This window comes from Nothobranchius furzeri, chromosome 13, assembly GCF_043380555.1.
Source record: "Nothobranchius furzeri strain GRZ-AD chromosome 13, NfurGRZ-RIMD1, whole genome shotgun sequence".
Taxonomy (NCBI): domain Eukaryota; kingdom Metazoa; phylum Chordata; class Actinopteri; order Cyprinodontiformes; family Nothobranchiidae; genus Nothobranchius; species Nothobranchius furzeri.
Genome location: NC_091753.1, coordinates 64,451,279 through 64,474,856, shown reverse-complemented (window position 1 = coordinate 64,474,856; position 23,578 = coordinate 64,451,279). Strand labels below are relative to the sequence as shown.

At 41.6% G+C, this 23,578-nt stretch overlaps 1 protein-coding gene across 7 annotated transcripts in view; it reads right to left on the bottom strand.

Moving 5' to 3' along the window:
- Positions 1–11,506, bottom strand: part of LOC107397032 (centrosomal protein of 164 kDa) — a 60,858-nt gene extending 49,352 nt beyond the window's left edge. For 3 of the 7 annotated variants that reach the window (XM_054736131.2, XM_054736134.2, XM_054736133.2), the window contains exons 1-7: positions 10,856–11,085; positions 10,644–10,727; positions 6,713–6,824; positions 4,933–5,152; positions 2,301–2,465; positions 2,095–2,220; positions 1,950–2,030 (exon numbers count right to left, since the gene is read on the bottom strand). In XM_054736131.2, the coding sequence (XP_054592106.2) occupies positions 1,950–2,030; positions 2,095–2,220; positions 2,301–2,465; positions 4,933–5,152; positions 6,713–6,824; positions 10,644–10,722 (783 nt within the window). In that variant the 5' untranslated portion in view covers positions 10,723–10,727; positions 10,856–11,085. Of the gene's footprint in view, positions 1–1,949; positions 2,031–2,094; positions 2,221–2,300; positions 2,466–4,932; positions 5,153–6,712; positions 6,825–8,700; positions 8,877–10,643; positions 10,728–10,855; positions 11,086–11,379 lie in introns of those variants that run through there. The other 4 variants (XM_070543771.1, XM_054736132.2, XM_054736135.2 and 1 more) reach the window with 4 other exon arrangements.
- Between the last annotated feature and the right edge of the window lie 12,072 nt (positions 11,507–23,578).

Here is a 23,578-nt window from a genome sequence, read left to right as displayed (position 1 = left end):
GAGAGAGAGGGAGGGAGGGAGGGAGGGAGGGAGGGAGGGAGGAGAGAGAGAGAGAGAGAGAGAGAGAGAGAGAGAGAGAGAGAGCTCCGGGAATTGACGTCACTTCTCCCGGCATGCAACAGTTCAAATCGAAACGGCGCCATATTGGCAGGCAGAAGCCGGCAGCTGGACTATTAGTTATTGTCAGAAAACTCAGTCAAACAGGAAATATGGTAGATTCCTGTTGTGCCCCGGGATGCAGAACAGACACGGACGACATAAGGAATGAGCCATCTACAGGATTCCCCAAGATCCGGAGTGCCGCAAACGTTGGATCATTGTAATAAAATGCGCTAGTGACCGGGTTAAAATGAAGCTGTGGGATCCCGAGAGTAAAGGTTTTCGCTTATGCAGCGACCGCTTCCTATCAGGTACTTAAACCAACGTTTCCTCAACTGTGTATGGTATTTATTTTAAATACTTTTATTACGATTCTTAGTGGGCTTCCTAAACTTATTTAGGCGTGGCTTTTTCTGTCTTATTACTCATAGCAACAAGTAAACGTCACGTAAAACGTTGCCTCGTGAGTTCTGCTTGCTGCCGTTTACGTGTTTTATGATCACAGCAATTAACCGGCTAAGCAGTATTTAATTTTTAAGCAATGGTTGATCAATTGTCAGATCACACATAAAAAGCACTTTGGATTGCTATTATCTGTCTCACCGAGACAGATCTCAGACAGATCCTGAAACGCTCCTGCCTGACATTTTTATTTAATTCACAGAAAAAAATCAGACTAGTGATTTCTCTTGGTGTTCAGTTTATACATTCAAACAGCACAGCACTCTGTTTAAACTACTTACAGGTAAATCTATGTTATTTGTCCATCCATTTTCATCCGCGTATCTAGAGTCGGGTTGCGGGGGCAGTAGCCTAAGTCGAGAGGCCCAGACTTCCCTCTCCCCAGCCACTTGGGCCAGCTCCTCCGGGGGAATCCCAAGGGGTTCCCCAGCCAGTTCCGATAAGAAGTCCGCTCCGACAGCTTCTAGCGTATTTAAAAAGTATCCCAGGGGCACGGTAAGGGTGGGAGATGTTTAGTCTATTTAATTTCTGACTATATAAAACGATTTCTTCAGTTTTAAAGTGTGAAGTAAACTCAGACAAAGTAAAATCCAAGCGGATCCCGTTCATGTTCACGTTTACGATCCGTGTTTGTTTACCTTTTTTGCCTGCCAATATGGCGTCTACTAACTGAGAGTCACGTGGGGTCCGGAGCTCTATATATATATATATATATATATATATATATATATATATATATATATATATATATATATATACATATACATATATATATATATATATACATATATATATATATATACATATATATATATATATATATATATATATATATATATATATATATATATATATATATATATATATATATGTGTGTGTGTGTATGGATATATATATATATATACATACATGCACATGTGTGTGTATGTATATACACATGTGTATGTATATATACATTCATACATACACATGTGTATATACATACACATACATACATACATACATACATACATACATATATATACATATATATGTACATATATGTACATAATACATATATATGTATGTATGTATATATGTGTATGTATATATATATACATACATGCACGTGTGTGTATGTATATACACATGTGTATGTATATATACATACATACACTTGTGTATATACATACACATACATACATACATATATATACATGTATATATATGTGTATATGTATATATATGCATATATGCATATATATACATATACACATATATATACATATACACATATATATACATATATATGTGTATATGTATGCACACATTTATAGGGCCAACCCATTTTTCATTCGGCCCACCCAGAGATGCGTTTTTGGTTACGATACTGAGCTGAACTGCTCTACCTCATATTGAAGGCCTCCTCCAAGGGTGTCCAGGTCCAGGTGCAGGTTGTTCAGGAGTCTGTCTGATCCACGAGGACTTGGCTGTAATCCAAAACATATTTATTTTGTGCCTTTCTGCAAGCAACAGAAAGATAAGCTAACTAACCTCGCTTTCTGATACTTTCTCTTCTTCTTTCTCATCATCTTCATCGTGTAAACCAGGCAAAGCCAGCAACACTCTCTCCTCTTGCCTCGTGCCTACTAGACTTGATGCTCCTCTGCCTCGAGGACTCTGATGAAAGATGAAGTTCAAAGAAAACCATAACTGAAAACCACTTTTGTTACAGCAGTAGAGTCTGAACTGGTTCTTACTGGGAGGGATGTCTTCAGAGGCTCCAGACCCCCAGAGCTGTCACAGGACCCCCTGAGAAGTGAAGCAGATCCAGGAAGTGGGTTTTGCCCCAGAGCACCAATACCTCTCAGAAGCCCCAAGCTGCCAAGTGGAGATGTTATTGGACCTAAAGGTGAAGTCAACGTCTGCAGGAGCAGAGACAGTTAGGAGTTAGCTTTCCCCTGTCCCCTAGAAACTGAACCATCAACTCAAAATGATAATCTGGCTGTAGTGGAGCAGACAGCTGCGACGCTGCAGGAAGGGAGGAGTTAAATCTCATCGGCTTATTTAGAAAAGATGACTGTCCCCGTGTCGGTACAGGATCTGCTCGGGTGCTGGATCGGCCCGGGGTCCAGCGCCTGCTGATGACGTCACACGACTGCAACTCTACTCAGCTTTCACACACACGTTTTGGAAAGACATCAGCAGTTTTGTTAATAAATTATTGTTTGTTAACACCTAAATGATTTCTTTATAATTGTAATTTGTTAATAAAAGACCATATTATCTTTGTTTTGTAAAGAATGTGAAACTGCATAAAACCAACATCGGACTGACAAACAATAGAACCGTTCTTATATGTGAAGCCACATCTGTATGTATTAATGTGGAGTTCGTCTTTATATTTCCTTAGTTGTCATCTAAATACATTCTTTGACTCAAAATGTTGCTTGGTGTCTTTCAGTAAAGTTCTTATATTTAATTTTGCCCCATTTCATCAACATCAAGAGCTTTTGAGGGTCACCGTTTATCATTTGCTGATATTTTACATTTCCTTTAGAAATTCAAACACATTTTCTCCCAAAAGTGTTGATTTTTGGACTACAGGACTACGACCGCAAATTTGTTCTGACCAATCAAAATCATGATGAGAGAACGTAACTTCTGTAAGCTTCATGTTCAGCCAATCAAATACTTTGACGTCATCGGCAGTCGAAGGACCCCGAGCCGATCCTGCACCGACACCGGCTCTGACAGGCAGCCATCGCTACACAGGGGTTATTAGTTTTAAAAAATAAATCAAACTCCAAAATGTTCTGTTTGTTAGCTTAACCTTCTATTCAGAGTCATGTCATGACTCCATTTGAGCACCTAGCTTCTGTGATCTAGAATGCCACTAGTCACAGTTTAAAGACACAAGGATGTAGAATCTAAGACTGGAATTTTAATGCCAAGCGTTAGATCACCAGATAACAGGTGCACCTTAACCAAGGATATTGTAGGGAATTCTTACTCTAAAAACCATATTTGTTCCATTTATTTTATCACTGCGCTGGTTTCTCTGGTTATAAAGTTGGAGCCTAGCTGATGCTGACAGAAAAACTGTGTTATTCTTGTTGTTCTGGGTTCATTACAGAGGAACAGCTGCTTGTTTGGCTGCAAACGCAAACTATGATGTTAAAATACAACATAATAAAGTTACATTATTTTCTGTAACTTTCATAAACTTTGCAACAGAAGCAGCATTTTTCTCTGTTTGCATTCAACTTGTATATTAATTATAATTCTATAAATGTGTGAATTACCATGAAAGACAGAGAGTCTTTTTGTAACTGTTGGGATAACAGCTATATAGGCCTGGGCGATAAGTCGATTTAATGAATTAATCCAAATTTTTTGTTGCTGGCGATTGAAAAAAAAAAAGTAAATCGAATTTTTATGTAAAAGCGCCTTTTTGGTCCTCCAGAGCTTCCGTGGCGTTCGTTTCACATAACCGCGACAACTTCACAGCACGCACACGAAACGGCAACAGCAAACGACTCCGTGGCCACCCCTGAGAGTGGGAAGTTTGTTCCTAAGAAAGGAATGAAATCATCCGTTGTTAGGAACTGGTTTGGGTTTGCTGCGACAGACGTGGAGCGTGGCACTTTTATTCCAAGACAATGTTCATTTATTCATTATTCATCTCACAAATGAGGGTTACATGTGTCTTGCATGTGATTGGCTTTAAGGTGCCTTCCATTTGTTCTTATTCAGGGTATCTACAGGTTTAAAGGAGCCAAATTTAAGACTTTTTAAGACCTTTTTAAGGCCACTTTGACCAAATTTAAGCTATTTTTTTAATCAAATTTAAGCTATAATTTCCAGCTATTGCCTGGGGCCGGTGCTAACCACGTCGCGAACGTGGGATTAGCCATCCAGTTACCATTAAACTTGCACTTCCCCATGGCGCAAGCTCCCACTAGCTTAACCAGCTAATGTGCTCATCTAAAAACAGCCCCCTTTCACAACCAACTGAATGTGTATGGTTCCGCTTACGCCAACATCGTACACAAAAAATGCTGAACACTAGAAATTCACGAAAAATTTATAGAAATAAAATAATCGTGTTTATTTGGTCTTTGATCATTTAAGACCTTTGGAAACTGGATTTAAGGATTATTTGTCATTTTTAAGGATTTTCAAGGCCTTAAATTTGGAAAAGCAAATTTAAGACTTTTTAAGACTTTTTAAGGACCCGCAGATACCGTTATTGCTAATCTTAGTAACTGAGGGGGAGAAAGAATGGGAAAAAATTGCAAATTGAATAAAAAAATTAAATGGGAGATTTTATTTTTAGGCCGTATCGCCCAGCCCTACAACTATAATAAAAGTTAAATAAAAATCCCTTACGGATGGAGTCTTTAGCTGCTCCTTCTTCTTTTCTTTTTTTCCCTTTTTTTCTTTCTTCTGCTTCTTGTCCTTCTTCGCTCTACCTGCAGCGGCAGCTGTGAGCTGCAAGCGCTCACGCTCCTGGATCACCAGGCTGCGGTAGTGCTCGTCACAGGGGTGGTCCCAGATGGACTGGCCGGTGGAGAAGTTGAAATAATAGATGTCGCCTGTCACATCCTGGCTTTGAGAGGGGAGGAGGGGTCATTAATCATGTGTGTATGAGGGGAATGACCAGGAGTACAGGTCAGTCATCAGGGACCTTGTAGACTGTGAGCGTAACCACCTTCGCTTGAACAGCAGTAAGACAAAGAAAATGGTGACTGACTTCCAGGGAAACACTCTTCCTCACTCTCCAGTAAACATCCAGGGAGCAGACATTGAGGTGGTGGAAACCTTTAAAGAGCAAGTCACCCCCAAATAAACTTTTTTTTGCTGATAAACTAAATAAACGAGTGTCTAATCGTGCTGCAGACACGTGTCGTCAATAATTTGGCACTTCAGTGCATCTTAGTTAAAATTTAAATATTCTGCCTAAAACTGGCAGTGTTGTGCCGTTGTCAAGTAAAAACTCTGCACTGTATTCTAATTTAAATCTGCCACCTCTATTGGCTAAGAGGTATGCTATGATGTAAACTGGTACATTATGATGTCACAATGCTGTTGTGAGCCTGTGTGTGTGTGTATTTGTTAGCAGCTCCGCCCTCTCGGTCTGCCAGGCAACAGCATGTGTTGCATTTTTCAAACATGAAGTGGGAGTGGAGTTAGAATCTGGTAGGGGTTGACTTGCTCTTTAAGTACCTGGGTGTTCACAACTGAACTGGTCCAACAACACAGGTGTTCTGTATAAGAAGGGCCAAAGCCGCCTCCACCTCCTGTGGAGGCTGAGGTCCTTTGGTGTTAATTCCCAGCTGCTAAAATCATTTAATCACTCTGCTGTGGTCTGCTTGGGTGCAGGCAGCTCTGACCAAGGCGGGAAGAGACTGAACAAGCTAGTTTGTGTGAAAGGAGGATGCTGGGGAAGATGAGCTCCATCTTGGGAAAGCCCCTCTCACCCACTGCGCTACACTGTGGAAACCATGGACAGCTCCTTCAGGGACAGACGGAGACATCCCAGCAGAACGTTACCGTAGGTCATTCATCCCCTCTGCAGGAAGAGTGTATAACTCCTCTGTTTAACTGGTACTGGCATTATCCTGCTACACAATAACATCAATGCTAGATTCATTACCTGTGCTATACCTGGATGCACATTTGTGTACCTTTGTCCTTTATCCTCTTTCTTCTTGGAAAGTTAATTTTCTATTTTCATTTTACTTTGTGCTGAAGCTTACAGTAATAGCCTAATTCGTTGTGTATTGTTGTTGTCCTATTTTTCCCTTAAAAAGTGAATTCCTCCACTGTGTGGGATTAATAGTCTATTCTATTCTAAAAGCCCCAAAAGGGTCAAACATTAATAACAATAAATAATGTATACTTTATTGTAGTGGAGCTAGACATGACAGCACCTGTGCCCTGAATAGGTCTAACCTTTTTATTTGACGTGTCCATGAGTTGCTTCAGAAGGAGAAACAACAGTAACAGATGCTGACGAGAAGATTTATTTATCTGCAGATCGCTCTAACTTGATCTGTGGCCTATTATCCCCCCACAGGATACAGAAACACCTGAGTCATCTTCTGATTGCATGCACAGGTAAATAAAATAAACTGTGGTCTTCTTGCTCCTCTGGATCTGTACTCACCATGGCTTCCATTCTGGAGGCAGTGGGGCCAGCATGCCCTGCTGGGCCAACCACAGGAGTTCTGGCTCATTGTTGGGGTCAATGCCAATCTCTCTAGCATACTCATGGATTTCTGTCCAGAAGGAAAGAAAAGAGGTACGGAAACAGCTGAAGGAATTCTAATTTATGAATGGATTTGATCAATTCTGTAGAAGATAGGCTGGAACTCTAAAATTAATAAACGAGGTACCTCAATACTTAACCCTGACCATGGAGTCATAAAATAAGCTTCAGTTATCCTGTTACATTACAGCGCCATGCAAAAGAAAGGGAGCAAAACTGCTTACTCAACTGTTTCCATTAGTACAGTGTTGTTAAAACATGTTCACCTTCACTACAGAAACTGAACCCCCCAAAAAAACATCTAAAGCTCTGCAGGCCTGACATGGTTGTGGTTCAGGTCAGAGGTCATGATTCAGCAGAGGTAAAGAGGCAGAAGAGGGTGGCATGGTCAAAATGGCATCTGGTGTTTAAAGGGGAAATCTCTGCTAGCCAATAGGTCTGCCTCTAAACGATTACCACTAATCACTTTTTCTGATATTTTATTTTATTGCATTTAAAATAAACACTTGCACATGCATTACTCACCTGCTAACTTCAGTAAGCATAGGTATGTTGTGCCTATTGTACGGCAACTGATTATTTGTTGGTGGTATCGGTTTTATAATCTCACTGGGGATGGCCAAAAGAATCCATATTTAAACCTGGAGTCATGTCTGTTTAATTACATTATTACTATTTCTTTATTTATTTTCTTTCAATTGTGTTGTTCGCTGGGAGGGCCGCCGTTATTGAGCTCGGGGGTAGCTCAACAGGGGGGCGTGTTTTATCGTGGGGGCGGGGGCGTGGGGGGTGTGCCGGGGGCGTGTTTGGCCAGGGCTACGTCCGCAGCTAGGTATTATTGGATCCTGCACCCGAGCAGATCCTGTACCGACACCGCCTCCATCTAATTTTGTGCCGCCCCAGCCCGATTTCACTCTGCCCCCAGCTATAGAGCTCCGGACCCCACGTGACTTTCAGTTAGTAGACGCCATATTGGCAGGTAAAATTATCTAAACAAACACGGATGTAAACATGAACATGAACGAGATCCGCTTGGATTTTACTTCGTCGGAGTTTACTTCACTCTTTAAAACCGAAGAAATTGTTTTATATAGTCAGAAATTAAATAGACTAAACATCTCCGACCCTTACCGTGCCCCTGGGATACTTTTTAAAAACGCCAGTCGGAGCGGACTTCTTACAGGACCTGGCCGGGGAACGCCTTGGGATTCCCCCGGCCGGAGGAGCTGGGGAGAGGTCTGGAACTCTCGACGCTACTGCCCGCTCCGACGCCAGAAGCTGTCGGAGCGGACTTCTTACTGGACCTGGCCGGGGAACCCCTTGGGATTTACCCGGAGGAGCTGGCTCCGGCGGCTGGGGCGAGGGAAGTCAGGGCCTCTCGACTACTGCCCCCGCAACCAGACTCCGGATAAGCGGATGAAAATGGATGGATGGACAAATAACATAGATTTACATGTAAGTAGTTTAAATAGAGCGCTGTGCTGTTTGAATGTATAAACTGAACACCAAGAGAAATCACTAGTCTGATTTTTTCCGTGAATAAAATAAAAATGTCAGGCAGGAGCGTCTCAGGATCTGTCTGAGATCTGTCTCGGTGAGACAGATAATAGCAATCCAAAGTGCTTTTTATGTGTGATCTGACAATTGATCAACCATTGCTTAAAAATTAAATACAGCTTAGCCGGTTAATTGCTGTGATCATAAAACACGTAAACGGCAGCACGCAGAACTCACGAGGCAACGTTTTACATGACGTTTACTTGTTGCTGTGAGTAATAAGACAGAAAAAGCCACGCCTAAATAAGTTTAGGAAGCCCACTAAGAATCGTAATAAAAGCATTTAAAATAAATACCATACACAGTTGAGGAAACGTTGGTTTAAGTACCTGATAGGAAGCGGTCGCTGCATAAGCGAAAACCTTTACTCTCGGGATCCCACAGCTTCATTTCAGCCCGGTCACTAGCGCGTTTTATTACAATGATCCAACGTTTGCGGCGCTCCGGATTTTGGGGAATCCTGTAGACGGCTCATTCCTTATGTCGTCCGCGTCTGTTCTGCATCCTGGGGCACAACAGGAATCTACCATATTTCCTGTCTGATTGAGTTTTCTGACAATAACAAATAGTCCAGCTGCCAGCTTCTACCTGCCAAGATGGCGCCATTTCGATTTGAACTGTTGCATGCCGGGAGAAGTGACGTCAACTCCCAGAGCTCTATATGGATGTCATTTTAACTGCAGTTACAGCGTTGCGCCACTACAGGGGCGCTGTATCAGCAGCGGTGCACCGAAAAGCGCTAAAACCGCTGCAGACAAAGAAGATCAAAAATAGCTTTTCTCGCTAGTTGGTACATATCTATGGTTGGTGCTATTGCTGTCCTGATTTCCCCCAGGCTCTTCCATATCAGAGCAGGGCTGTACAGTGGTGTCTGTGCGTGTCTATTTTTAAACGTATCACTGGTGCAACGTCTTTGAATTACTATTCTCCCCAGAACTTTACTGAACAAAAGTAAGTTACGTGTAAGAAAAATGCTTTTTACTGGCGCACAGTGTGGTCATCTGGATGCAGTGGAGGAAAATAAAGGAACCAGCAAATGTAGAACCGGTCCAAAGTTTGGGATCAAAAGTGCAGCTACTCACAGATTGGCTAATGCTAAAGCTAACGGGTAGCAGTCTCACGATCAAGTGGTGCACAGAAAAATATATGATGATGTAAAACTAAGAAAGACTAAACTCTACAAGCAGATGAAGTTCCCACCATCCTGTTTATTCTGCATCCTGCAGCGCAGCACACAGGAGCAGGATGTAAGGCCTGAAGTTGTAGTATATAAGTCACAAACGCTTCTATCTTTGAACATAATTTAAACTGGATTTTTGCTAACCCGTACATAATAGACAAGCCACCATTATATTGTGAGCAGGAGAAATTAAATGTTATAACCATTTCCAACACAAATGTATGTTAATGAAATGCATTATATTTTACTGCATATATTTATGTGTCATTTAGACTAAGATGAGTGTTATTAATACAAACCTAAAATGTTACTGAAATGTAGGTCAAATATTTAAAAATATTTTAACTATAAATGTCAGATGGAAAAAAGGAACTAAACACCAATCTAACGCATATTATTGAGCCTTTTATAATATTTAGCCTTTAAAAAGTGAGGCAGTTGAATGCACAGAGTATGCATGTGCTGGTGCATGGTCAGGATGGTACAACCTCTGCCTCAGTTTGAGCCAGGAAAACCCTGTTATGGCCTATGGCCAACTGACATTTCACATTCTACCACCGGATGTTTGGATCAGAATGTGGACCAATCAGATCTTAGATCAGATGAGAGCCAGGCGTTTCCCGTCATACCCTAGGTTTTGCAGCCGGTGGAGAGCAACTGTAGCGCCTTGCTCCCAAATCTGCAGCCGCCTTGATCTCACAAGGTTATCGTTGCCTACATAGGCATCATGTCAGAGCGATTCGGCGTCAAATAGGAAACAAATCTGGTATGCACTGTGCACTGATCACCAGTGATCTAATCTGCACAGAACTGACTCATCTCGAACACGGCCATTGTTCATCGGCTGGCTAGGCAATGCCTTAGAAATTCCCCCAAAGGAGCTGGCCCAAGTGGCTGGAAAGGGGGAAGTCTGGGCCTCCCTGCTTAGGCCAAATCCGGATAAGTAGATTCAAATAAATGAATGGGTGGAACTAAAAGCTCATCATTTTACTTCTGTGTTTACATTTGGTATCATGTCACTGGAAAGTCTCAGCAACATTATCATTTTGTTACATTCCAGACTGCCGCTGTGATCTAATGATGATGCTGTACCTTGGGTAGAGGGAGAGTAGTTCTCATCGTAATCTTCTTCAAAGACCAGCTGGTCTCCTATGACAGCAGTTGCTGTCATGGCAACTGCAGAAACATGTAGGAGAGGGGAAAGGTTTCATACCATAAAATAAAATGTAATTAAAATACCAGAACGAATCTAAGCATATGATAGCGCGACATCACAGAGCACTCAGTAGTTCTGGGGAAAATACCTTGTTTATGAAGAAAATGCGGAGCTATCGATACAGCTAATCAAGCTAACTTGTTCGAACACAGAGGAGGTTGTGCGAATCCTAAAAAAAGGCTCTATGAAAAACCTGCCCCACCAACCAGACAAAAACATTACTTAGTGGGGATTCATTACTAAAAACTATCTGAAATTATCTTACATTAGGGACCGCGCAATTAGATAAGCTTTAACGTTAGCTTGACGTTAGCCCGGGTAGTATAGTTAAAGCCTTAGGCACCTCCTTTTCCGGTCGGCTCATGGGTCCCCGGAAGAAGAACGACAAAATGAATGCAAGTAAACGGGGCTAAAAGCCCTGGATCGTACGTATGTTGGACTGCAATTTAAATGAAAACTAATGATGGGTGTTTCGACCACACCAGTCACGTACTTTGAGATTTATCAGCTTGTAAATGTTCGTAATTAGCATGACTACAACAAGACAAAAAGCACGTCGCATATCTGACGTCACTACATAATCTCTCCTCCTTTAGCGTATCTGCTACTTACCAAATGACCAGATTTATTGTTGTTTATTTTTCCTCCTGACGGAAAGATTTTAATTTCACTAAACTTGCAGCCATTTTTCCCTCTGTTTTTCTCCGTGTCTTGTTCAATAACGTCACTTCCGTGATACATGTTTGTAGTCCAGGACTTAAGTTTTAGGTTTTAACACAAACCCTAAAATAACGTTTTACTCCATTCGAAAATAAACGCGTTCTTTGTATCAAAATACGTACTTAAAATTCACGGACATTATATGTGAAATCCATGGCACAAAACAAGCGGAATTAGACTTTATTTATTTATTTATTTATTCATTTATTCATTTATTTATTCATTTATTTCTATGCCCCACTGACTTCCATTCATTTTCGTTCTTGCGGGGAGCGTCATTTAGAATTCTAGGATGTCCAAGGAAGATCCCGCCTTTCTCGTCTCTGATTGGCTAGAAAGGCGTACTACGATTGGCTATTTTATTTAGCAGCAAACTGGTTGCCCTCGCCAAGTGCAGACTGTCCTTTTGCCACCAGCAGAAAGCTGTTTTGGGGAGTTTTGTCAAGAAAATGTGAACTTAGCATTATAATAACCATTCTGTCCTGCTTTGCAAAACATTTTATGTTTTATAAAAAACTGAAATACGTGAAATGTGAATTTATAATCTTGTTGCATTTATCAAACTGTTGGACTTACTTTATATATCTTGTCTCTCAAGTATTATAGTACATAGGATAAACATATGTGCCTTACCTGGGTATTAAATTTAATGAAACTGCCCTATTCTGCCCAGCTGTGTGCATCAGGTTTGTTTCTTTGCTAGGATAATGAAAACTGATTAAACAAGTCAAAATCATAATCAGCTTTACCTTAGTTTTTGATTAAATGAATGATACGCATTTAATCTGATCATGAGAGATGTGCTCTAACATGTAAACAGCCTCAACCTAAAGTGAAGACATAGGATAGCCTAGTAATAAGATAACCCCAACAGCCAACAGATAAAAAGTCAGTCTACAGTGTGATCAAATTCAGCAAGATTTATTACAAGTTCACATTTGATGTTTTTCAGTTTATTTTATGAAAGAAATTTCAACAGGTTTGTTGCAAAACAAGAAAAGATGATTATTATAGTGATGAGTTTACATATTCTTTAAAAAAAACTCCTCAAGATCTGGCAGTAAACATGAAACCCTGTAGCGGGCGCTGCGTTTTATGCTCAGCTAGCTCCATTTCCTCTAAATGTAAACACAGAAAGTCTTCTCAACCAGTCTCTCCCTACTACATTAACCCAAGGTCTGTTAACTTTAATCCCTAAACCAAACAAAGATCCTCTTTTTATTGACAATTGGAGACCTATTTCCTTTCTTAATAACGATTACGAAATTATAGCTCAAATTTTTGCCAAAAGATAAAAAGCTGTCCTGAATGATATTTTTGATGAAAATCAAACTGGCTTTATGTCTGGAAGACATATATCCAACAACACTAGGCTTGTTCTCTATTTATTCATTATTCCGATTTTTGTGAGGACGATAATTTAATATTAATTGTTGATTTTTGTAAGGCATTTGATATTGTTGAGCATAGCTTTATTTTTAAGGCTTTGGAAAAATTAGGCATAAAAGCTGTTAAAACCTTATATAGCAATGATAACTGCTCAATTAATCTACATACAGGTACATCTCCTAGACTCGATTTGAATCGGGGTATCTGGCAAGGCTGCCCTATTTCTCCATATTTATTTTTGATCTGTGCCCATCTTCTCTGTGATTATATCACCTCTGGCAGGCATAAAATTTGCAGACAGGGAAATGGTTATCAGTCAGTTGGCGGATGATACTACTCTTTTTTTAAAAGATTGCTTTCACTTGACGATGCTACCAACATAATTAGAGCTTGTTCTAATTCTTCAGGTCTTCATTTAAATATTGGTAATGTCATGTTCTGCATTCCCCTCGTGTCCCCTTGTGTCATGTGTCCCCTTGTGTTCCCCATCCCTCTCTAGGCTCCCTTTATGTGTCTCCTTGTGTTCCTCATGTGCCTCCTTGTGTTCCCCAGCCCCCTTCGGGTTCTCTCTAGGTTTTCCTCACGTTTCCCTTAGTCACCCCACTTATCATTAGGTTTCCGTCATATTTAGATCATTTAGTCAGTATCTCCCTTTGGTTCGTTTTTGCTTCCTTCCCCAGTTAGGTCTGGTTTCCTCCCCTGCTCCGTTCTGCTCCTCCGCTCTGTTATTAGTCTCACCTGTGTCCAATTCCCTTAATCACCCAGCCCCTCTGTATACAACCCTGTCTGCTTCTCAGTGTGTTGTCGGTCCATTGTTGTTGTGTCGGCGTTGTCTCGTTCCCCACTCTAGGTCTCGAGGTATTTTGGCTTCCACTAGGTCTCTAGGTTTGTGCTCTTTGAGTGAGCTTTCGTCTCCAGGATTTTTGGACATTGGTTTTTTGGCTTCCTGCCCTCATTGGATTTATTTGGACATTTATTCCTAAGTAAAGGATTTTACATTTTTTTTCTACCTGCCTTTGTCCTTCTGGGGTTTTCTGCATCTTGGGTCCTAACCTCCTCCTGGCTCACAACGTGACAGGTAAATGTGAACTTTTGTCTCTTGGCCTTTTATTGTGGGCAGTATAAGGTAAACATGTGCACTACTCATGATGTCAGATTACCATTCCCCCTGCGAAATGAAGGGGAAACATTATCTCACAACTTCAGTGAGGCCATCAGATGTCGTTCCCCCTGCGAAATGAGGGGGAAACGCTATCTGTCGGCCTCAGTGAGGCCATCAGATATCCTTCCCCCTGCGAAATGAAGGGGAAACATTATCTCTCAACTTCAGTGAGGCCATCAGATGTCGTTCCCCCTGCGAAATGAGGGGGAAACGCTATCTGTCGGCCTCAGTGAGGCCATCAGATATCGTTCCCCCTGTGAAATGAAGGGGAAACATTATCTCTCAACTTCAGTGAGGCCATCAGATGTCGTTCCCCCTGCGAAATGAGGGGGAAACGCTATCTGTCGGCCTCAGTGAGGCCATCAGATATCCTTCCCCCTGCGAAATGAGGGGGAAACGCTATCTGTCGGCCTCAGTGAGGCCATCAGATATCGTTCCCCCTGCGAAATGAGGGGGAAACGCTATCTGTTGGCCTCAGTGAGGCCATCAGATATCGTTCCCCCTGTGAAATGAAGGGGAAACATTATCTCTCAACTTCAGTGAGGCCATCAGATGTCGTTCCCCCTGCGAAATGAGGGGGAAACGCTATCTGTCGGCCTCAGTGAGGCCATCAGATATCCTTCCCCCTGCGAAATGAGGGGGAAACGCTATCTGTCGGCCTCAGTGAGGCCATCAGATATCGTTCCCCCTGCTAAATGAGGAGGAAACGCTATTTGACGGCTTCAGTGAGGCCATTGAATATCGTTCCCCGTGGAAAATGAAGTGGAAACAGTATTTGACGGCTTCAATGAGGCCATCAGATGTCGTTCTCCCTGCAAAATGAGGGGGAAACGTTATCTCTCAATAGGGATGAGCGAGTACACCACTATCTGTATCTGTTCAACCAACTAAATTATCTGTATCTGTACTCGGAATGGGCGTGGCATAACCCGGAAGTGGGCGTGGTTTAACCAGAAGTGAGTGTGGTTTACATCAATATATTATTTTAAATCTGAAATTGATATGGAATGATCAGAAGTTTATATGTGTATTGTTTATTTGAAAACTATTTACAGAGCAGCCTCAGAATTGAGATTAAATATTTTTGATCACAATAGTAAAGGAACTATAACAGAACAAGTGTTTCAATAAAATCAGAACATTAATATTTAAGTGCATGGATTAATACATCTGAACTCATGCAGTAGGAACTAGGAAATATGAAATACTAGAACCAGACACAACTTTATATGTATATTTTTTAATTTTAATTTGATTAAACTGATTTTTTTCTTAACGTTCTTGGCATTTTCCCACACAAAGTTAAACAGAACAATGTTGATTAAGGTGTGTGTGTGTGTGTGTGTGTGTGTGTGTGTGTGCGTGCGTGTGTGTGTGTGTGTGTGTGTGTGTGTGTGTGTGTGTGTGTGTGTGTGTGTGTGTGTGTGTGTGTGTGTGTGTGTGTGTGTGTGTGTGTGTGTGTGATAGAGAGGGAGAGAGAGGGAGTTAAAAAAAACGACCAGAGTGGAGGTAGTGACCATTGACTGTAAATACTGTAGTGACTGACACAGCATGTCATCTCTGTCTTGTCAAATGCACCACGTACGTTTCGAAAGAAGTAACTTTAAATATTCAACCGAAAAAGAGGCGAGCTGAAGAAAACCTAGGGACTACTGAAGAAACGTGAGCAACAGTGAAGCAATCACAGCGAGATCCGTTACTGTCTGTGTGTGTGTGCGTGGATGAGCCGGACGGACTGCGCTCCCGGCCGGCTGCAGTTTTGTGTGTAGGGAGGGGCGGGCGCTCTATGTGACTGGCCAATCATTTACGAGTTCAACTCGTATCATGCTCGTATTCGTCAAAAATGCTTTATTCGTACCGGATACTCGTCTGAAACGAGTATCCGGCTCATCCCTATCTCTCAACTTCAGTGAGGCCATCAAATGTCGTTCCCCCTGCGAAATGAGGGGGAAACACTATTTGACGGCCTCAGTGAGGCCATCAGATATCGTTCCCCCTGCTAAATGAGGAGGAAAAGATATTTGACGGCTTCCGTGCGGCCATCAGATGTCGTTCCCCCTGCGAAATGAAGAGGAAACGCTATTTGACGGCTTCAGTGAGGTCATCAGATGTTGTTCCCCCTGCGAAATGAAGAGGAAACGCTATTTGACGGCTTTGGTGAGGCCATCAGATGTCATTCCCCCTGCGAAATGAGGAGGAAACGCTATTTGACGACTTCGGTGAGGCCATCAGAATCAGAATCAGATTAGGTTTATTGCCATTGTCAGTGAACAAACAATTCACAAACTAGGAACTTGCTTCGGTACTAACGTGCTACATATAACACGAATAATATAATTAAAAACAGAATAAAGTAGAATAAAATATAATAAACTAGCATAAAACTTTGCTATAAAAAAGGCAGGTAATGGTAATATGGCCGATAACGTGACGTTATGTCAAGTACAGAAGACGAGCATGGTTGTGTGTTTATAAGCTGTTAACAAGTCCAACGGCAGATGGAAAGAAGCTGTTCTTATGGCGAGAGGTTCTGGTCCGGATGGACCGTAACCTCCTGCCTGAGGGAAGCGGCTCAAAAAGTCTGTGACCCGGGTGAGAAGGGTCAGCTGCTATCCGACCTGCACACCCCCAAGTTCTGGAGACGTACAGGTCCTGGAGAGATGGAAGGCTGCAGCCAATCACCTTCTCAGCAGAGCGCACAATGCGCTGCAGTCTATGTTTGTCCCTCACTGTGGCTCCAGCGTACCACACAGCGATGGAGGAAGTGAGGATGGACTCAGTGATGGCCGTGTAAAACTGCACCATCATCTGGGCCGGCAGCTTGGCCTTTTTCAACTGCCGCAGAAAGTACATCCTCTGCTGGGCCTTTTTGATCAGGGAGCTGATGGACGGCTCCCACCTAAGGTCATGTGTTGGTCGTTCCGAGGAAGCGGAAGGAGTCCACAGTGGTGACGGGGGTGTCTGTCAGGACGAGGGGGAGAGATGGGGCTGTGACTTTCCTGAAGTCCACAATCATCTCTACTGTCTTCTGAGCATTGAGCTCCAGGTTGTTGCTGCTGCACCAGTACATCAGCCGTTCCACCTCCCTCCTGTAGGCGGACTCATCACCGTCAGAGATGAGCCCGACGAGGGTGGTGTCGTCCGCAAACTTGATCAGTTTAACGGAGTCATGGCTCGAGGTGCAGCAGTTTGTGTACAGGAAGAAGAGTAGAGGAGAAAGTACACAGCCCTGTGGAGATCCTGTGCTAAATGTCTGAATGGTGGAAACATTCTTCCCCAGCCGCACGCACTGCCTTCGGTCCGTCAGGAAGTCAGTGATCCACCTGCAGGTGGAACTGGGTACGTTAAGCATGGAGAGCTTGTCCTGGAGCAGAGCAGGGAGGATGGTGTTGAACGCAGAGCTGAAGTCCACAAACAGGATCCTAGCGTAGGTTCCCAGGCAGTCCAGGTGCTGCAGGATGAAGTGGATGGCCAGGTTGATGGCCTCGTCTACAGATCTATTGGCTCTGTATGCGAACTGCGGAGGGTCCAGGTGGGGGGAGGTGAAGGACTTGAGATGAGGGAGGACCAGGCGCTCAAAAGACTTCATGACTACAGACGTCAGCGCCACAGGCCTGTAATCATTCAGTCCAGTGATACGGGGTTTCTTAGGGACAGGGACAATGGCGGACAGCTTAAAGCAGGCTGGAACATGGCAGGTCTCCAAGGAGATGGTAAAGATGTCCGTGAAGATTGGAGACAGTACCTCTGCGCAGTGTCTCAGGGTTGCGGGGGAGACACCATCCGGGCCCGGGGATTTCCGAGGGTTTTGCTTACGGAAAACCCTAAGCACATCAGATGTTGTTCCCTCTGCGAAATGAGGGGGGAACGCTATTTGACAGCTTCAGTGAGGCCATCAGATGTCGTTCCCACTGCGAAATGAGGGTGAAGCTTATCTATCTATCTATCTATCTATCTATCTATCTATCTATCTATCTATCTATCTATCTATCTATCTATCTATCTATCTATCTATCTATCTATCTATCTATCTATCTATCATCTATCTATCTATCTATCTATCTATCTATCTATCTATCTATCTATCTATCTATCTATCTATCATCTATCTATCTATCTAATGTATCACAGAAGGAATACACAAAAGACATTCGCTGAATCATGCTTTTTGAACCTTCATGGTTCCCGTAGTCTCCCTGTGCACGAGCAGAGCGTGCTAGTATCGATGGTGTGAATGAGCTTTTTTTTAAAAGCTTTATTGAAGAACAAGTCAAATACAAACATCTCGTAGAGGTAGAGAAATCAACATAGTATAAATCCGTTTAGAGGTTTTTCAACCATTTAATTCTAAAGGAACCAATAAGCGCTTCAAAGTCCAAAGCTTTAATCCCTCCTTTACAGTATTCTTTAACAAGTTGAGATCTTTTGTTCCTCCATAAAAACTGAGACAAAATTGAATTTGCTTTCTTAACATTCCGATCACAGGTAAACAAGGATTGACATGGGTAAATTAGCTGAGAAACCCCCTCAGCTTTAGATAATAATGAACGACCAAATATGGTGAGATCATGAGTTAAATGGTAACTTAAACATTTTTTAAGATCAGCCAATCTATGAGCAATGTTAACTTCTTCTCTTAACACCATATTTTTGGAAATAGTAATTCCCAGATATTTAACCTTGTGTTTCACTTCAATATTTTCAATTAAGGGCTCAGTACACGAGTGAATGGGAAGAATATCACATTTTTTAATATTGAGAAGCAGACCTGAAGCATTTGAGAACATTTCGATAAGATTGAGGGCAGTTTTAACCATGGACCTATCGTGGAGAAAAACAGCTGTCATCTGCAAATTGACTAATTTTAAGTTCTCTACCTAGCACATGTATACCTTTTAGCATAGAATCATGAATAACCAACAGGGAAAGCATCTGTGTAGCCAAAATGAAAAGTTTTGGAGAGATCGGACATACTTGCCCTATACCCTTGGACATTGGAAAGTTAGAATTCATGTCACGTCCTAGGGAAACAGCACTAGTAATGTCAGAATAAAACATACGGATTATGTCACAAAATTTAGGACCAAAGCCCAATCGTTTTAGGGTTTCCAATATAAATTTGTGTTCTAAAGAATCAAACGCCTTATAGAAGTCGAAAAATACATTCAGTCCCTCTTTATCAATAACTTGATTATAATCCAGCATTTCTAAAATCAATCTTGTATGATTATGAATATTTCTGCCTTTTAAAAAGGCAGATTGACACTCATTAATAATTTTATCTAGGCCAGTATTAAGTCGATTAGCATAGACTAGAGCCAGTAATTTATAATCATTGCACAACAACGTAATAGGACGCCAATTGTCTAAAATCAGGGGATCTTTATTGCTTTTTGGAATAAGGGTTATAAGCCCCCGTTTCATTGTGGGTGAAAGGTTTTTCTTTGAGATGCATTGCCGAAAGGCATCAAATAGCATAAGTCGTATATATTCCTAAAATAAAGTATAGAACTCCACAGTTAAACCATCGAGACCTGGTGATTTCCCTTTAGCCATTAATAGAATAGTTTTATCTAATTCTTCTATTGTTAAATCATCTTCTAGGGTAAGTTTGAAGTCTAAATAAATCTTGTCAATGTCACCATCTATCTTGTTGAAGAAATGTGAACAATTAAGTTCCAAAAAATGTGAAGAGTATAGGTTTTGGAAGAAGTTCTTGATTGTGTGACTTATTAAATAATCATCTTCAGTAATATGTCCATTAATATTTAATCTAGATATTTTTCTCCTCATCTGTCTCTGCTTCTCAAGGTTAAAGAAATATGAAGAGTCCCCCCCCCCCCCCCCCAATCCAACGAGCCCTCGAATGGATAAAGGCTCCATGTGCCTTTTCTAAGAAGAGATTATCTACTTCACTTTTGTAGGTTTCTAGCTGTAATTTCTCATCGCTCGAGAGCACTGGAATTGAATACAGTCTGTTTATATTATTAATGAGTTGAAATTGTTTATCTTCAGAGTGCTTAGATAACAGTTTGCCGTTTTCAATAGTAATTTTCCTAACATTAAATTTAAAACATTCCCATTTATTCAGCGGAGAAAGATCAAGAGAAGACAAATCAATAATAAAATTCTTGATTGCTTCACAGAATACAGGATTACAAAGAAGGTTACTATTAAATTTCCAATTGGAGACAGAAGGGGGTTTGTACGCCCGTAGTGAAAGGGTTAAAAATGGAGCAGTGATCAGTTAGCGGTGCAATATCAATTTCACATTTTAAAACTTTGTTTACAGTTTTTCTCAGTTGCTTTGGTGCATTTCTCACAACAGAATTAAACTTTGCACAACAGTTAGTTCAACCTCCACAACATGTAGTCGCTGCTTCATGTCCTAAGCCTTTGGACATGAAGCAGTTGAGTGAGTACAAATGTCTAAGGAATGGTCACTTTTGACCTGCTATTCATCACTATCTCCTTGCTTTTATCATGAATGTCACAATTATTTATACTTGTACCGGCTGAATAGTCATTGTCCTTACAACTAATAGTCTTCATGTCATTGCTCGTGTCATTGCACTCAAAACTGTTGAACATCTTGTCAAACAATTTGTACACCCATTTTGAAAACCCTATTTTTAAGGAGTTTCCATGGAAATCTCAATAAATTACTTTTCTCAGGTGAACCTTATCTCACACTAATGAAAATTGGTGTGTGTCCTGGTGACAATCAGACAATGTATGTAGTGGTTTAGGATAATGTTAGCTTCCATCACTCTGCTATAGTCAGGCAGTGGTTTGCAGCACACGACAGGATGCTTATGGAGTTTCTTCCCCTTTACACTCCATTCCTAAATCCAATTGAGGAGTTTTTCTCTTTCTGGAGGTGGAAGGTATGTGACAGGCATCCACATACCCAAATGGCCCTGCTAGCAGCTATGGATGCAGCTTGTGATGACATCACAGCAGAGTCCCGCAGAGATTTGACACTCCAGAAGATACTTTCCCCGATACATCAATAGAGCTGACATTCCCTGTGATGTTGATGAAAACATGTGGGCAGACAGACGGGAGCGTGTAGATATCAATGATTGATATGCAGCAGTGTCTGTTTAGTTTTTTTTTTGTTTCATAACTACTGTAGTAAGGTTTACTGTCTAAGTGAGTTTGTTTGCTGTAAAATGTTTGTTTTACTGTATTTCCCCAGTCGCACAACGCTGTGAACAGTTTCAATTAAATATTTTTCAAGAGTGCATATGAAGTGTTTTGATTTTCCTTTACAATTTATGGTTTTCAACATGCCATGCATGCCGTCCAGACTTGACATGTCATTGGGAAGCACCTACAAAGAAATCTGTCACAATGAGAACATGTTCAAACCATTTGATTTTGTGACCAAAGATGCTGGTGTAATGACTTGTAATTGTGACAGCCCTGACACTTTGATATAAGTACTTGCTTTTGATGAATATATTATCTGTTTTAATTAAGGGACTTGCTTTTGAAGCATTGACTACTTATTTTGAGCAAGTGACTTGCTTTTGAACAACTGACTTTTCTTTTTGATGAAGTGACTCACTTTTGCAAGTCATCCACCATGTTTTGCAGTTTGCACTAATTGTTTTGAGAAAAGCCTTAATAGTGGTGCAGAGATCAATTCTGTTGTGAGAAATGCCCCAAAGCAACTGAGAAAAACTGTAACAAGCTGTAGGGAATTAACCAGTAATCCAAACGCGAACATTTTCCATTATTCGACGCATTAAACCATGTATATTTTCTAGCATGCAGATTTTTGAGTCTCCAACAGTCCAATAAATCAGTTCTGGAGGTTACATTTACAAAAATGTCATCAAATAGATGAGTCTGTCCCCTAGGGGGAAGACGATCAACCAAATTATCCGGAACCACATTCATATCACCGCCTAAGATTACCAAATCTGTCAAAAATTTTGCCTTCCAGATAATTTTGTTATCACACAGGTCAGTAAACAGAATTTTGTTAATAGCTCTGTTATTATACCCATACATGCAAACAAGAATAAACTTAACTTCCTCAAGTTCAGTCACCACCATTTGCCAGTGTCCGTTACTGTCACTTAGGTGATCCAAAAAGGTACCAGGAAATCTGTGGAACAAAATCATCGTGCCTGCAGAACGAGAGGAACCATGACTGAAGAACATAGAGTCACCCCACTGGAGTTTCCAGAGTCTTTCATCCTCTTTCGCAGAGTGCGTTTCTTGTAGAAAAAAACAATTAGCCTTTTGTTCTTTACAAAACAGAAATATAGCCTTGCGTTTAACATTATCTTTGATACCTCTAGTGTTCAATGATAGAAGAGAAAGCATATGTTGAAAAGGTATAGTAAATGCACAAAGGATAACAGAATGTGCAGGAAAGAGAGATCTACACCTAGCCAGAAAATAATAATGTCAACGTGCAGTAGCCCTAGGACGGTCTCAAACATACCCGTAGAAGACGGAGTTCGGGAAGGATAAACTATTCAGGGCCCACTCTCTTGTTGTCCACCAGTGCATAGCCTTACCTCAAGTAGGCTTGTTTTCTCCTGCTCTGAGCCTCCTGGACAATCGGCCACAGCTTCCTCTGAGTGAGTCTATCCTCCTTGGAATAGTCCTCCCTAAAGTTGATGTGAAGATCCCGGCAGACCCTCGCATCCTTGGACTTTTTCCAGACCTCGTCACGGATCGTGTGCATTGCAAACTGTAGGACGCTTGCTCTTGGGAGACTGTTCGAGGTCGCAGCGCTCTCTCTTCTTCCCAGCCAATGCACTGTATCCACCACAGCCGATCCACCGACACCGGAATAATCTTTGTAAGAATTCCAATGATGACTTCTCGAACGTTCTCCTTCTCTTTTTCAGGTAAGCCAGTAACAATCAGGTTCCAACGCCGTTTATAACATGCTTGTTCTTCACAGTAGGCTTTGAGTTTAGGGTTCTCGTCTTGGAGGTACTTAACTGAGGATTGTAGCTCTTTGATGGCTTTGGAGTTGTTTTTTATTGCGGTAACGTTGATCTCGATACGTTTTTCGATTAGGAGTTCAGTTTGGTCATCCATCTTCGTGTTGAGCTCTTGGATAGCTCTCAAAATGGTGGAGGCTGTGTCGTCATCTCCCATTGCGGCCTCACTCGCCTTCATTTTCTTCACGTTCTTGTTTTTGACAGGAATATGATTCCAGTTAACCTTTTGCTCTTTAGGAGTTGCAAGTTCGAGATTGTGTTTAGAAGAATCCTCGTCAATCTCAATTTCGTCAATCACGTCGTCGTCACATGCCTCGCGGAGGGCCAGAAGGCTATAGTTGTGATCCGCCATGTGCGGTTACACAAAGAGAGCCAAAAAACCAGGATAACTCACACCCTCGCCACAAGAACCAAAACAGGAGATAAAGGGTTCAGTTGTGGAGAAGTTAAACATCAAAAAAGTGGGCTACTACAACTATGTGGCAACAGTTTGGCTAAAAACAGATTAGTTTCACTGAGCCTGCAAAAAGACTTCTGCTCAGTCCACCATCTTGGACTCGTTTGAATG